The 15468-nt window shown below is 44.2% G+C and overlaps 1 protein-coding gene and 1 pseudogene across 1 annotated transcript; both read right to left on the bottom strand.

The window, feature by feature from the left end:
* Window positions 1–1451: 1451 nt before the first annotated feature.
* Window positions 1452–2146, bottom strand: LOC102872291 (annotated as a pseudogene).
* A 3739-nt stretch (window positions 2147–5885) lies between these two features.
* LOC102871891 (lymphocyte transmembrane adapter 1-like) lies at window positions 5886–14504 on the bottom strand. The gene is made up of 4 exons (XM_006887980.1): window positions 14420–14504; window positions 13155–13265; window positions 12545–12630; window positions 5886–6737 (listed from the first exon to the last, which is right to left on the bottom strand). Exons 2-4 carry the CDS (start codon window positions 13234–13236, stop codon window positions 5886–5888), a joined length of 1020 nt encoding a protein of 339 aa, XP_006888042.1. The 5' UTR covers window positions 13237–13265; window positions 14420–14504.
* Window positions 14505–15468: the final 964 nt, after the last annotated feature.

Raw genomic sequence — 15468 nt, 5'->3', positions numbered from 1 at the left:
CCCCCCCGCCGCACGGGCACTTGTTGGCTGCGTGGCCCCTCTAGTGCGGGTGGCTGGTGGGCGCCTGCTTCCCCCACTGCCGCCATCCTGGCTCCAAGAATTCTCTCCAGAATAGGTCCACCTTGCGGCAGTGTGGTGGCTTCACTGTACCAGTCTTGAGGAGGACTGATGTCCAGCATCCATCCTGGGTGAGGGAATCCATTGGTTCCGGCTGTGGAAGCCTCATGGAGCTACAGCAGCTGTGTGGCGCGGAGCGGGCTTTGCGGGAGGGGGTTAGGAGCCACGAGACTCACCCATTCCTCCTTGGGAATCCTTGAATTCCTGTTGTTGAACCTCAATCTTCGCTGAGGGCCAGTCATCAACTGTTTAAGTGTTCAATTATCAATAAGCTGAAGTCTGTAGGAGGCAATAATGGCCCTGCTTTAAGTGGTTCACTGCTCCCGCAGCTCACCACGCTGTCTCTGTCTCCACTGCCATCTTGGATCTCCAGATCATAAGATATTTTGAATCTTGTAGGCTAAGTCTAGGCAATCATATCACATTGCTTGTGCACAATTGTTGATGATTTACCTTTTGTTTGGACTTTTGGCTTGGAGCCAGCGTAAATACAAAGAATGAAAAGATATTTTTGCAGGTGAGTGCAAATTGATAGGGCACATATATCAACAAATAAAACAGAAAACAAATACCCAGAACACTTACACTACATGAGCTTTATGTTATTGTATCTATTTTGCAGAAGGAACAAAGGCACAAAATAGCTTTCATTTATTTTAGTGAGATGGACTTAGACTGCATCGCTCTATGCTTAGTCCGTGCTTTAATTTTCTGTTATTTTTTAAAGTAATTGTATTTATTTATTTTATCCACTTATCCAGAACACATCTCTACTTTCAGTGTCTCTTTCCATGTGAAGATTGTTTGATGGGTTTCATTATTTTCTCCTTTTGCCTAATTTTGAGCAATCTTAGATGGGCAGCAGAGTTACAAAGATATTACAAAGGGTCCTATATGTCCTTATAACATCTTTTATTATCAACATGCACAGTTACCAAAAAGCTAAGGAATTAACAATGGTAGCCCACTCTGCTTTAGCTTAATGCTTTTGAGTTTGCAGCATATACCAAACTCTCAGTTCTCTTAATGACTGAGAAGGGTTTTTTTTTCTTCTTCTGCTCTCATTCCTTCTACATTATTTGAAATTTGTAAGGAAGACTTGTCCCTTTCTTTCGATTCATTTATTTTTCCATTTATTACATTAGTGTGGACACATGGACATTTTATATCATTCTTTGGGTGCTCAATCAATATTTTAACTGTTTTTAAAGATTGTAATAGATATTTATTTAAAGTAATACATATGGTAGCCCAAATGGTTCTTAAGTTATCTATTTCATGTTTAACCAATGTCATAAAAATACTTAGAGGACAGCTGCATTTCAAGTACGTGATTATTTCTTTGCCCACTCTTCTCTCTCTTGAATAATTTCTTTCAGATATGGTTCATGGTAGGATTTATCCTCCTCATATTTTGTCCACTGTTCTTTAGGCAAAATCTGTTGCCTCACGGTCAGATCCAGGGCTCTTTTAACGCGAAACATCCTGTCATTATAAGGGTGCTCGGGAAGTCTTCTTATGGCTTATTTTACATCTTCATCTTCATGTATAGTTTACATCTTTGTCTTCATGTATAGTTGTTGCTAAGTGTCGTGGAGTTGCAGGTGACTCATAGCGACCCTATGAAGTAGAGTCCTCAACGCTTGGGTGCCTTTCATCCTCTCTCCAGGTTCATAGGGTTTCTGGAGGCAAGCTGTTACGGAAGTGGATGTCCCTCCTCCTTCCAAGCTTGTTCTAATTGGGGAGTTTCACCCAACACTGTCCACCATGGGTAACCAACCATTAACGCATTTGACACACCAGCGTCACAGTGTTCAGCCTCACAGCAACCACAAGTGACTGCTGTCTGGCAACTTGTACACCAGGGCTATACGACCTAGAGGAATGCCTGAACAAAAACAACGAAAGACAGGCCCAAGGGCCATGGATTAAAAGTCACCCCATCTCAAAATAATCCTAGTTTATTGAATCCTGCAGCATTGTAATACCATTTTCGAATACCATCCAGCCACCAGCCTGATGCTGCAATGGTAGATCAGCCTCTATCTTGACCCCAGCTATTTTAACTATTGTTATTGCTCAATTTATTCTATCCTCAACGTTAGAAGCTCTTTCATTTGGCTCTTTTTCATATTTCCTTCCTCCCCCCTCTTTTCTTTTGTATGTCTTTTATATTTTTCTCTTTTCATTTGTATTTCCTGATTTTGGAGTCTCGCATAGATTAAATCGTGTCCTCCTCCAAATACATGTATATGATGGTATAATGTGGGAGCTACAAGATCTGATAAACCAAAATAGTTGTAAAAGGATTAAGGGTGGGATGAAACACTCCTTGGTCCCATCACAGTAAGGGAAGTTTCTCTTGATGTGACATGTAAGCTAAAAGGGAAGGAAAATGAATGGAGGTGGGTAGATCTCAACACCACCAAGAAGTAATTTCTGGGAATGAAACAGATCCTTTTAGACATAGACTATGGTGCTTGGAAGCTCCTCGGTCAGAGAAAGACACATGGAATGCCAGGCCTACAGATGCTGAAGGAAACATGGACCTTCCCCCATAGTCAACGGAAAGAGAAGAAGGCCTTCCCACCCTAGAGGGACTAGACACGTCTAGTCTCCTGTCCTGTAAGAGGATACATTTCTGTTTGTTAAAGCTATATACTAGTGGCATCTGTTACAGCAACACTGGAAGACTAAGACAGAGTTCTACAAGATTCTCCAGGTCCATTTTGTATTTGGCCAGCCCCAGCTTGCTATGCATCAGAGAGCTGGACAATGAACAGGGATGATAGAAAAAGAATTGATGCCTTTGAGCTGTGGTGTTGGAGAAAAGCACTGAACATCCCATGGGTGGCCAAGAGAACAAGCAAATATGTTTTGGAGAGGGTGTAGCCGGAGGCAAGAATGATGAGTCTTCGCCTAACATACTTTGGGCTTGTGGCTAGGAGGGGCGATCCTGTGAATAAAAGACCTGAACTATCATCGTTTCTCCAAGTTCATAAAGTTTCCAGAGAAATGCCTCATTAGTTGATTTATAGTTTCATTCTCTGATGATCGCACATGTGCTTGTGGTTATCTAAAGTATATTTACCTGTTTGTTCAACCCCAGTGTATGTGGAAGTAGTCTCAAATTGCTAACTTTAGGGAGCTCTGGTGGCCTAGTGGCAAGAAGCTGTGCTGCAATCCCAAAGGCACCGCAGTTCAAGCCCACCAGCTGCTCTTTGGGAGAAGGATGAGCAATCTCTTCCCATGCAATCAGGTGCCTCTGAAAACCCATCAGAGTGTCACCTATGGTCGGATCCGACTCAATGGTACACAACAACAATCCTTTTGAATAGGGAGCTAGGGTGGCCTAGTGAGTAAGGAATTATGCTACCAATTCAAAGGCAGGCAGTTCAAATCCACTAGCTGTGGGAGAAAAAATGGGCAACATCTCCTCATGCTGTTTACAGCCTCTGAAGACTGCTGGAGGGCCAGTTACTAGTAGGTTCCAACTGGATGCCAATGAGAGTGAGTGGGTATGACTCCTTTGAGATACAGGTTTTCTAAATGTATTTGCATAGGGATTTTTTTCTTTTTTGTATTTTTAGCCTTCAACAAAAACACTCTGCTGAAGTTCCTTATGTCAGCTCATTTCTTCCCATGCCCTTCAGTGAGATCACATCACACATTCATTACACACAGACACTTGAGGAGACCTGCACTGGTTCCTGGATTCCTCTGCCAGTACGGTAAAGTTTTGTTTGTGAACTCAGTGAAGACCACTTTTAGTGGTGTGTGTTTCTTTGCATTTTGATGATTACAGAGAGTCATATAGGAACCCCCACAGTACCATTCAGAACAGGTCTAAATGAGATAACCCCCAAGCCTGTTGCCATCTAGTCAATTCCAGCTCCTAAGGACCCTGTGGGAGGGGAGCTCTGGTGGCCTAGTGGCAAGAAGCTGCACTGCAATCCCAGAGGTTTGCGGTTTGAATGCACCAGATGCTCTACTGGAGAAGGAGGGCAATTTCCTCCTGTACCAGTCAGATCCGATTTGATGGTACACACACAAAAAAGAAACTGCTGACTTTTCTATTAGCAGTCCAGTGTTTAATCCACTATGCCACCAGAGTGTCTTCAGGTCTGTCAATTCCAAATTCCTTTGCATGGTCACTTTGTGTAAATCAATCCCCCCTCTAAAACTCCTAGCAACACATACCTGCTCTGACGGCCTAGTGGCAAGAAGCTGCGCTACAATCCCATAGGCACACAGTTTGAAGCCACCAGCTGCACTGTGGGAGACGGATGGGCAATCTCCCATGGCTTCTGATAACCTGTTGGAGGGTAAGCTGTGGGTTGGTTCTGGCTTGAAACAGTACACAACAATAATAGTATCTGTATATTCTTATCTTTTTTAGGATGCCATATAAATGGATTAATACAATAGGTAGGCTTTTATGTCTAGCTTCTTTTAGTTAGGAACATGCATATCTGATTAGTCCTTTCCATTAACAAAAGGAGAAATAATATAAAGAGGGGGAGGAAACTTGGAGAATCTAGGCACAGTTTCTAACCTGGAAATTACTGTCAAAACCAGTCTATTTTAAGCAACTTCATCCATGTTATTAAATGAATCAATACAGCACTGACTGAAGGATGGTATTTTGAAAGCAAGAGCTAATGTTAGGTACGTTTGTTGCTGCTGGTGTCACTAGCACTAAGCCCCCTCAGCTCTCTTTCTCCCGTTCCCATTGGATCAGAACTAACTCCATTGGGTTTCGGAGGCTGTCATTCACGTGGGAGGGCATGGCCCTTCCTTTAATGGAGCCGCTGGTAAATATTTGTACCTCTAGACACAAATCTATCTGTATTCACTTATTTCTGTATTTCTCTCTTTATTTTTATAGTGTGTATATTTCTGTCTTTGGTGAATATATACAAATAAAGTTAACTTCATATTTCACCTGCAACGCTAATCCTGAGTTGCCTTACCACGGTTTTTTTATCCACTCAACTTGTTAAAGGACATCTAGGCTACGACTAGGTGTCAGCAGGGAGTTCTAGTGGCCTAGTAGAAAGAAACGGCACTGCAGTCCCAAAGCCATGTAGTTCGAATCCATCAGCTGCTCGATGGGAGGCTGGGCAGTCTCCTCCTGTGCAATTAACTGCTTCTGAAAGCCGCTAGACGGTTAGTTATGGGTCGGTTCCGACTTAGTGGTACTCAACAACAACAACAAAAACAACAACTAGGTTTCAGCATCTATGAATAAAGTGGCTACAAACATTCACGTGCCAGTTTTTATGTGAACACAGTTTTCATGTCACTTAGGTAGTATGTAGTAGAATGGCCGGGTTATGGGGTGAGGGCATGATGACTTTAAAGGAGACTTCTGAACAATTTTCTGAAGTGACTTTGCAGTCCCTCCGTCACGGCTGAGAGTCCCTACGGCTCCACGTGCACCAGCAGCTTGGTTGTCTGCTTTTTTTAAAACCAGAAACCCCTTCCTCTTGGCTTCTTCCTTCCTGTCGGTTTCTGCCTAGATTACAAAATAATCTGTACTCTTGCTTTGCAGCTGGGCATTAGTAGTGAAGGCAATGATTTTTCGATGACTTCATCTTTCCACTGGGTGTTAAGATGTTACCCAGTTTCTTATAAGACAGGTTCAACAAATATTCTTAGGTTGGCATAGCAGGTAACAACACTGAATTCTGATCTGGTTTCCTCAAACCTCTGTGCCCTCTTAGCCTCTTAGTTTGCTAAATGAATCCATTAAGGCATCAGCATGGTCATGGCCCATCACCATCCCCAGACTCTAGGGTGGCTGTGGATGCAGCAGGAGAAACCACATCCCTTGGCTTTTGTGTGTGCAGCCTCTGTTGGGATTCTCCGGTTCCTGACATGGTAGGTAGCACGTTCTCATAGTCACCATCATCCTCACTTAGCAGTTCTTCATGCATCATCTGACTGTTTCCACTCTGTGCCACCTGCTGGAAGGGCACACGAGGCGTTGGAACAGGGAACCTGCCTGGTTTCTCGACTGGCTGAATGCAGCTCTCTGGAGCATCTGTCCAGCCCTCTACATGGTCTGTATTTAAGGATGTAACCTCTTCCTCCACCTGCTGGTGGCTTCCATTGGCATTTGCTGGCGGGACATTTTCATAATCTCTGCAGCACCGAAAAGCTGTCCAGGGTTGCTCCCCAGGGGTGTCCTCAAGATAAAATTCAGACATGTTGACATAATCATTTGAGGTCTGAGAAGAGCTTTCCTCGTCACTGAGTTTGTCACGGCTCTCAGTTCCTGGACACCCAAATCTGATACAGTCACTGCCACAGCTCACATCTCTTTTTTCAGTGAAGTCCACTTCCTGGACACCTGGCAGGACAGTGAGATTCTCAGGGGAGCTGGAAGTCAGAGTCTCAGCTGTCTCTTCTGCTCCGGGCACATTAACATAATCCCTTGAGTCCTCTGAAGACGTGCTCAGGTCATCTCTGAAAGCTCCCATATTGACGTATTGTGCAGAAGGAGTGAGGGTCTCACATACCTGGGGCACCATGGCGTTGTCATAGACACCCACCACATACCCCAGAGGACAAGCGCGGGCTTCCAGCGCCTGGAGGGTGGTTCTTGCTCGTGAGGGCTGTGGGGAAGAGGAGAAAGTCAGAGATAGGATAAGAGACAGAAACATGGACCAATTTTTCTTCTCCTCTGCCCAGTGTCCTTTTCCCCTCCACTGTGGAGGAAGCACTGAATCAGGGTTCTCACACGGTTAAGCTTTTTACATGCCAGGTAGGAGGGACTCAATCAAACTCACTGCCAGAGAGTTGAAACTACCATAGCTCACCTTCCAGTGGAGTTTCTGGAGGCTGTAAATCACATGGAAAGAGGTTATCTATCTTTCTACCGTGGAGCCACTGATGGGCTAAGATCACCAGAGAGGTGCTGCCTATTGATTGGTAGTGCAACTCCCTAGGGACAGCGAAGCAGGTGAAATTAAAGAAAAGTAACATTGATGACCAATTGCAACTAGTTTGTTGGGGTTTTTTTGTTTGTTTGTTTGTTTTAACACAGGGTGGAGGTTTAGTTAGCAGTGGGATTCAGGGAAGTAGTATAAACAAAGAATAGTGGTGAATGGTACCCGCTTACATGCAAAATAGAGTTCAAATTCCAGCCACTCCTCTTACTTGTTGAGAGAGCTTGGGAATGCTAAATGATCTTAATCAATTGCACAGAGCTAGTTTTCTAATTTCCAAGGAGGGTAAACATAATGTCTACATCATAAAGCTTTTGTTGGAAAAAGGAAGGCAAAAAGAGCCAGACACAAAGACCAGATACAAAGACTGAGCATTTCCTTCAGAAATACGTGTTGTACATTTCTGGTCCCACAGTCTTGGGTGATAGCCTTGGAGGACATCAAGGTCAGTGGCATGAGACAATCTACAATGTTCCACATAGTATCAATTGAGGTCTTAAAAAAGTTTTGAGTCTTTGTCTAAGGTACAACTATTGGTCTCTTCCAATCTTTAATAAAGAGGAAGGAAGAAATGCAGAGATGCTAGAAATAATTAGATCAAAGGACTGACTGACCATATGAACTTCAACCTCCACACCTCTGAGACTACAGAGGTAGATGGTGCCTGGCTATGAATGCTGACCATTCTGAAAGGTATCACTACTGGGGATATAAAAAAATATTTCTATATTTCAACCTCTCCAGAGTACTGAGAAGCGACGATGTGAGTCTAGAGACTAAGGCATGCCTGACATGCTCTTCAGAATTACTTGCTATACATCAGAGAGCGGGACAATGACTAAGGATGACAGAAGAAAAATCAATGCCTTCGAGTTGTGGTGCTGGAGAAGAGTCTTGAACACACCGTGGACCACCAAGAAATCAAATAGGTCTGTCTTGAAGAAGGTGAAACCAAGTTTCTCCTTAGAGGCCAGAATTTTTAAGCTCTCACATACTTTGGGCCTGTGGCCAGGAAAGACTCATCCCTGGAGAAAGGAAGGAAGGGTGGAGGGACAGCACAGCAGAGCAAGGCCCTGGATGAGATGGAGTGATACAGTAACTGGGGCAATGAGGGTAGGTGCGTCAGGTTCAGTGAGACTGGTTCAGGACAGGGCAGACTTCAGAGCTGTTGTGCATCAGTTGCTTTGAGTTACAGGTGACTCGATGGCACATGACAACAAATGGGAATATACCCTACAAAAACCAGAGCCACCACTCAAACATGTGTATGCACACCCATGTTTATTGCTGCATTATCCACAATAGCAAAGAGATGGAAGCAACACAATGGAATAGTATGCAGTACTGAAAAACAATGAACTCACAAAGCATTACACAACATGGAGAAGCCTGGAGGACATTATGTTGAGTGAAATATCTCAATCACAAAAAGACAAATACTGCATAACACTACTGTTACAAAATAGGACAAACATGAGTGAGTCAGGGAGAGAATGAGAAAAGAATGTATTGATAATGAACACTGCATTAGAATAGATGAGGGGAAGAACTGTCTGAAAGGAATATATTTTTAGACAACAATCTGGAACAAGGGATGAATTGTGGGGAGGACTGGGGGAAGGAGAAGAAAATGTGCAACAATAAAGAAATAAAAATACAAGGTATCACAGTAGAATGTCCAGGACAGACTCTGTGTGTGTGTGTGTGTGTGTGTGTGTGTGTGTGTGTGTGTGTGTGTGTGTATGTGAACAGAACCAGAGAACATAAAATATTACTTAATAGGGACTGGTTAAAACAACAGCTGAGACTATGGCTTCCGGTCAAACCCTTCAAACCTGGAACAAAACTCATTCAGCTCAAATTTTACTCAAGAAATAATAGACAGGCTTCAGCTGAACAGTAACAACAAGGAAATGCTTCTTAGCATAATCAATCATATAAGATCAAAAGAGCAGTGTGGGCTCTCGGCTGGATGCTGCTGTGTCAGCACGCGGGAGTCCGGGTTCGAACTCGAAATAAACTTTGTTAGTTCGGCAAAAAAAAAAAAAAAAAAAAAAAAAAAGAGCAGTGTGTACTTACGGATAAAGCCCTAGGGGCAGGAAGGAATGGGATAGAAGGATTAACTCACGTGAGAATCACAAAGAGGAAGCAGGAAGCGTGTGGTTTCATTTGGGGTATTGTAATTAGTCATAGTCACCAGAGTTTAGGAAGCTCTGGTGGCCTAGGGTAAGACTCTAGCTGTAATCCCGAAGGCACGTGGTTCAAATCCACCAGCTTCTCTGTGGGAAAAAGATGGGATTCTGATATTATTAACTGCCTCTGAAAACCCACTGGAGGCTCAGCTATGGATTGGTTCCAACTCAACCACAATTAGTCATAAAACAAAATGTATATACGTGTTTGAATGGAAAATAAATTTTCTCTGTAAACTTTCACTCAAATGACAATTTATATATATTATACCATCAGGTTCCATGTTCGGCTACTAACCAAAAGGTTGACAGTTTGAGTCCACAAGTTGCTCCAGAGGAGAAGGATGGATCATTTTCTCAGAAACCTTAAAAGCCTGGTAGAGGCTTGTTGAGTTGGAACTGATCTGAATGTGGGGGTATGTGGTGGGGAGGGGGGAGAAGAAAGAAATTCCAAGCCCTAACTCTGTGGTTAGAGAGCTCTGGGGGCCTAGTAGAGAAGGAGTTGTCTGCCAACCCAAAGGTAGGTGGTTCAAATCCACCAGCTGCTCCAAGGAGAAAGATGGGCAATTATTTACTGCCTCTGAAAACCCACCAGAGGGTTAGCTGTGAGCAGCTTCCCACTCAATGACAGCTAACTACAACAACAACAACAACAACAAGTCTGTGGCTGTACTCTCATTCGGGAAGTTTTCTTTGTTGGGCTAATGAAGCATGATTTGTGCAGGATGTGTCTTAACTCAATCTCTTTTGAGGTGGAAGAGATTAAACAAAGTGCTGGCAGAGCAGAGATATGGGATGACCAAGCCACATAAAGATCACCCAGGAGCAGAAGTGAGGAAGAGATAAGCCCTTTCCTCTGTGGCTGACAGAGAAACAAACCCCCCTCGAGACCTGACTTCCTGAATTTGGGCCTCTGGTCTCCTGAATGGTGAGAAAACAAACTCCTGTTTGTTAAAGCCATCCACTTGTGGTATTGCTGTTAAAACAGCCCTAGATACCAGTGACAATCAGTGTTTACGATACTTCATAGTATAGGGAAAAAAACCCACCACACTTGAAAAAAATTTTACAATTATTATGAAAAAGGCAGCGGGCACACAGATGGTTGGTATTCTTGCAAATAGCATGCCCACACACCTGACAGTCGTAGTGTGCACAGAGGACTAACTTGTGAAGGAGCTGTGTGATTTGGGGTGGGGTGGGGGGGAAGTGCCTACCATTGACATTTCAGGATACTAGCTTGCTATTGCCAGAATTCGGATTTTCATGAAAAATTAGAAATCTGGACTTTTATGTTGGCAACTGGTTCAAACATATTCCTAAAATCCTATAGGAATCCAAAGAAAATATCTGTATGGGATTAAGCCATTTTTGTATCTAACTCTGACTACAGAACCCAGTCAGGTTCCAAGCACAACTAGTGGGGTTTCCTCTTCCCTGTCCTTACCAGCCCCTTAGACTTGCTGCGCCAGACCCTCAGACTGCGATGTGTGAGATGACAGAAGCATAAGCATGGAGTGAAGATGGTTGTGTAGTCACTGAGTCTAAGCCTCTGGATAATAAACAAAACCAACAGCAACATTGCTGTGTCAACAAGCACAAAACAGGGGAGACTGTTCTCTCAGCAAACGTGAACTTATCCATGAAAATTAGTATTCTACTCTACAAAAGTTATGAGTTAGCAAGAGACAAGAAGACACTTATGATACTGCATGAGTTCACTCAGCATACTGCGCTCCAGCCTCTCCCAAGTTACATAGTAAGGACAAATCCAGCATACGACGACTATTGTAAAAAGAGAAGGTTCACTAGTAAAATAAGCTTGGGAACGCTAGAGGAGGGAGAGGGTGGAAACAGAGAGGATGGGTTGGGGTGAAACCACAGGGTTGCACAGTTTTGTGGGTGGAGGAATGTGTTTAAAGGAAATGAGAAGGACTCGGGTGAAAAGACAGGGTAATGATGGGCCAGGTCCAATGGTGATTAATTTTATAAAACATAATGCATGAGAATGATTGTATAAAACTCAATGTGAAAGAAGAATAGTGTGAAGCACAAGATATATGAACTTTATAAACAAACCAATTTAAAAAAACAGAACCTCAATGAGATGGAGTGACGCAGTGATTGCAACAATGGGCTTGAGGAGGTGGAGACTGTGAGGATGGTGCAGGATGGGTCAAGGTTTAGATCTGAGGTTCACAGGGTCACTGTGGGTGTCCTGGAGGGCAGAAAACAATAACACCTGTTCAGAGTAGCCACCCCTCTACAGATGGTCTCTCCTCACAGAATGATTGTTGGGCTCTTCTCTGGGCCCTTCCTTGAGAGTCAGATCATAAACCATGTGATTATTACCTGTAATTTTCCCTTTGTAACTTCAAAGATGAAATAAGGAGCCTTGGTGGTACAATGGTTAAGTGCTGAGCTGCTAATGGAAATATTGGTGTTTGGAGCTCATCCAGCTGCCCCACCCCCACCCCCAGGCTTGATGATCTTGTCCCAGAAAGACCACAGCCTAAGAACGTGTGTGGAGCAGTTCCATGCTGCCACATGGCATCGCTGTGAGAGCAGAAATGGACTTGACAGCATTGAACAATAGCAACCTCGGAGAACAGCCTTAAGTTTGATCAAACATGCTATACCCAGCTCCAGAGATGGCATAGTGGACTGGTAACAAAAGGTCTGTGGTTCAAATCCACCAGCTGGCTCCTGGGGAGAAAGATGAAGTACTCTGTTCCTGCTAAGATCTCCAGCCTCAGAAACCAATGGAAGATCAGCACTCAGTCAGAATCCATTTGATGGAAGTAAATTTCAGTGCTGAATGACTTCCAAATAATTCTCTGCTGTAGAGAGTTGAAATAATCTGACACAGGCCCTAAAGGTAATTCCCAAAGCAGGGTTCAAATATATTCTGAGACCCTTCTGAGCATTGTTGGGATACCAGTCCTTTTCTGAGGTGCTAACTTTGAAGAAGTCAACATTTACTGTCGTTAATTAAGCAAATGATCACGTCTTTGCTGGAGCAATCCATTTCAGTTCGAACATAGTATCATGGCATGCACATGCTCAGGGCCTCTGTCTTCCACTCTCCAGCACTTGCTCTTCCCTGTCTCAGTTTTCCTCATTGGGCAGTAGGAGGTCTCGGCTATTAATAGGGCTGCAGGGCTTGTGCTAAAGGACACATAGTTTGTCCACAATGAAACAGGATCTGAGGCTAGCACTCTGTCACCTCTGCTTTTTTCCTGCCAGAGACAGGTCATATCTCCCCTGGGGTTTAGCTCTTACCATATGCTCAGGGGTAGGACTGTCAGAATGTCTGGAGAGGAGACTCTCAGTACTGAAAATACGAATATTCCTTGACTGATGTCTTCCTGAAAGAACAGAAAACACGTATTGGAGATAGTCGGGAGTCCTCTGAGGGTGCCCCTCAAGGCAGTCCCTGGTGGAGGTAGGTGGGTGTTGTCTCAGAGACTGGAATTCTGTAGTGAGAGGGTCAGAGCTGCAGTACCCACCCCCTCACCCTCAGTGTTGGTGCCATTAGTACAGGGGCTGTGAAGGCAGAGATGGAAGCTTCTGGAAAGTTCCTTCCTTGCTGGTGGCCAAGTTCTCCTCTGCATGCCTTCCTCACACCCAGACACCCTCATCCTTTCTCTCCTTTTAACTTCCAGACAAAAACCCTTAATCTCAGGGGAGTTTCTATATTTTTAGAGCTCTCTAGGACCCCCTTCCCCGCCCCAGCTGCCCCTTGTAGCCTGTGTAACCCATTCTCTTCAGCTCTCAATGGGGGCTCACAGCTCTAAAGCCTGCAGGAAGCGGTTTCTTGGTGGTAAGAGGGGTATCCTGGGAACAGAAGTTTATTATGTTGGGACTCTGTGGAGTAGGGGAAAGAACCTACCCAGCTCTTCTTGCCTCCGAGGCAAGAAGCTGTAAATATTTTTGTGTCTTTGTCTGAACTGAGGCAGGGTCAGCGAGGGCATGACCGTAACTCGGAGGTAAGGAACTGGGCCTGAAAGGCAAGCAGAGGAAGAGGTCACGGCAGGGGTCAGCTGCACAGGGCAAAGACTCTTGAAAGTGGATTGTTCTCTACCATCTATCATAAAAATACTCCCCACATTTTCATACTTAACTATTTGAGCTTTGCAAATAAAGGTTTCGCTCAGAGATATTACAGGCTCTGTTTCAAACTACAGCAATAAGGCACCTATTGCAACAAAGAGAATCACATACATTTTGTTTGTTTATTTGTTTGTTTCTCAATGCATCTAAAGTATGTTTATACTAGACTGAAGTCTGTTAAATGTCCAATAGCATTATGAGAAAATTTGAAGGGCTGAGGGACAGAGGCACAAGGTGAGCGAGCACATGATGTTGGGAAAATGATACAATGGACTCTCTTAAGGCAGGGTTGTCCTAAACCTTCAATATGTAAAAAAAAAAATCATTAAAAATGCAGTATCTTCAAAGCTTAACAAAGAGAAGTACAATATAACAAGGTATGCTTGCAGGGTGCTTGGTGAACAGAAGTAGGACTGTGGAGTAGAGCCCTGGATTGATGGCTTTCAAAGTAGAACTCAAACCAGCACTGCATTCAGAAGCCAAGGTCCAGGACCTGAGTGAAACACTGCCGGTGAGAAAAGAATGAAGAACTCCCAAGGCAATGGCATATCCCTGGAAAAATAGTTTGATGTGGGAAATTAAAAATAGTCGCTATGGAGTTAATCTTGACCCACAGAAATCTACATGTCAGAATAGAACTGAGTGCCATAGTTTTCAATGACTGTTTTCTGGCCTTGAACCCCTAACTTCTTAGTTAGAAGCCAAAGCATTAGCCATTTGCTCCACCCTAGGACACCAGATATGGGAGAGAAAAAAAAACCTAAACAAGCCTGTTACTGTCAAATCCGTTGTAATGCATCCCTCTAGGTATGGAAGAGTAGTCAGCACAAACAGAATTTTAAATATCAGACTCCATCATGAACCCAATTGTGTGTTTAAAGGGGAGCTCTAGTGGCCTAGTGGGGAAGGCGTTATACTGCTAGCCTAAAGATGGGTTCAAATCCACCAGCTGCTTGAGGGAGAGGGAGAAGGAGAGCTAGAAGGAGAAGGAGAGGGAAAGGAAGAGGGAGAATGAATGTTTAAATTGTAGGATGAAAGACTTACGCCTCTTCCATTTATTCCAGTTCCATAGGACACAGAGCACCGCGAAGACCAGGAGGGTGGCAATGAGCCCCACACACCAAGAGAAGATGTTCATACTCTGGCTACCATCCCTGAGAGGAAAACCAAGAGCTGTGTCCCCACCATGGAAAGGTGAGAGGCTGGAAAAGAAGCTTTCTGTAGGAGTTAGAGCCTGAGGTTTTGGACAAGGACCATGAAGGAAAACCAAAGTCTCTGAAGAGTAACTTTGACAAAAGGGAGAGACTCCCACAAAGGAGAAGGGACTTGTGAGTCACAGTTGCATAGGAGCCTCATTTCGTCCTTATAGCAGTCTGTTACCTCTGTTTTAAGCTGAGAGACTTAAAATAGCTTGTAGGCACCATACGGATAAGTAGTAATAGAGACCAAATATAACTCCAGACCTTTCTGGGACCAAAGTGTTCTTTCCACTCCACAGCTTGGGTGGTAAGGAGCTGTGCTGCCAGCCAGAAGTCACATGGTTCGAAACCAACATTTGCTCTGTGGGAGAAAAATGAACACTCTCCTCTGGTGCAATTCACTGACTCTAAAACCCCGCTGGAGGCTCAGCTACAAGTCAGTTCCAATACCACTATGGACGACTGCAAACTTTCTCTCGCTGCCCTTCATTCCCATTTGCTCTGGGCCTCTTGGCTTCTGCGGGAGAGAGGCTTAACCCAACTACTAGTCAGGGAGTGGCTCTCTGGTTGAGTCCGGCTTTTGTGAACTTGAGTAACCTCCACAGCACTAAGTTGTGGTGCTGGTCTCCAGGCAACGCTTTGCTGTCCTGTGGAATTTACCCAATGCAAATACACTGAACAAGTTCTGTGCTCCTTCCCAACTCCTCCTTGGCAGGGCTGGAGTTCCTGCTCTGCTGTGCTTTGGTTGTGAAACGCATTCCAATGACAGCCCCAGGAGGCTGTGCATGCTGTAACAGTGAGCAGTCAGGTGAGGATGCAGCAGGAACTCGGTAACAGCCCTGCTGTCTGCAAATCAACTAGGTCATGTGCCAGGGAACCACTGTGGAGGCTTTT

Source organism: Elephantulus edwardii, unplaced genomic scaffold (genome assembly GCF_000299155.1).
Source record: "Elephantulus edwardii isolate Elephantulus edwardi_28Jun2011 unplaced genomic scaffold, EleEdw1.0 scaffold00063, whole genome shotgun sequence".
Taxonomy (NCBI): Eukaryota; Metazoa; Chordata; class Mammalia; order Macroscelidea; family Macroscelididae; genus Elephantulus; species Elephantulus edwardii.
Note: the sequence above shows the minus strand (reverse complement) of the source record. Positions and strands in the feature narration are given on the sequence as shown.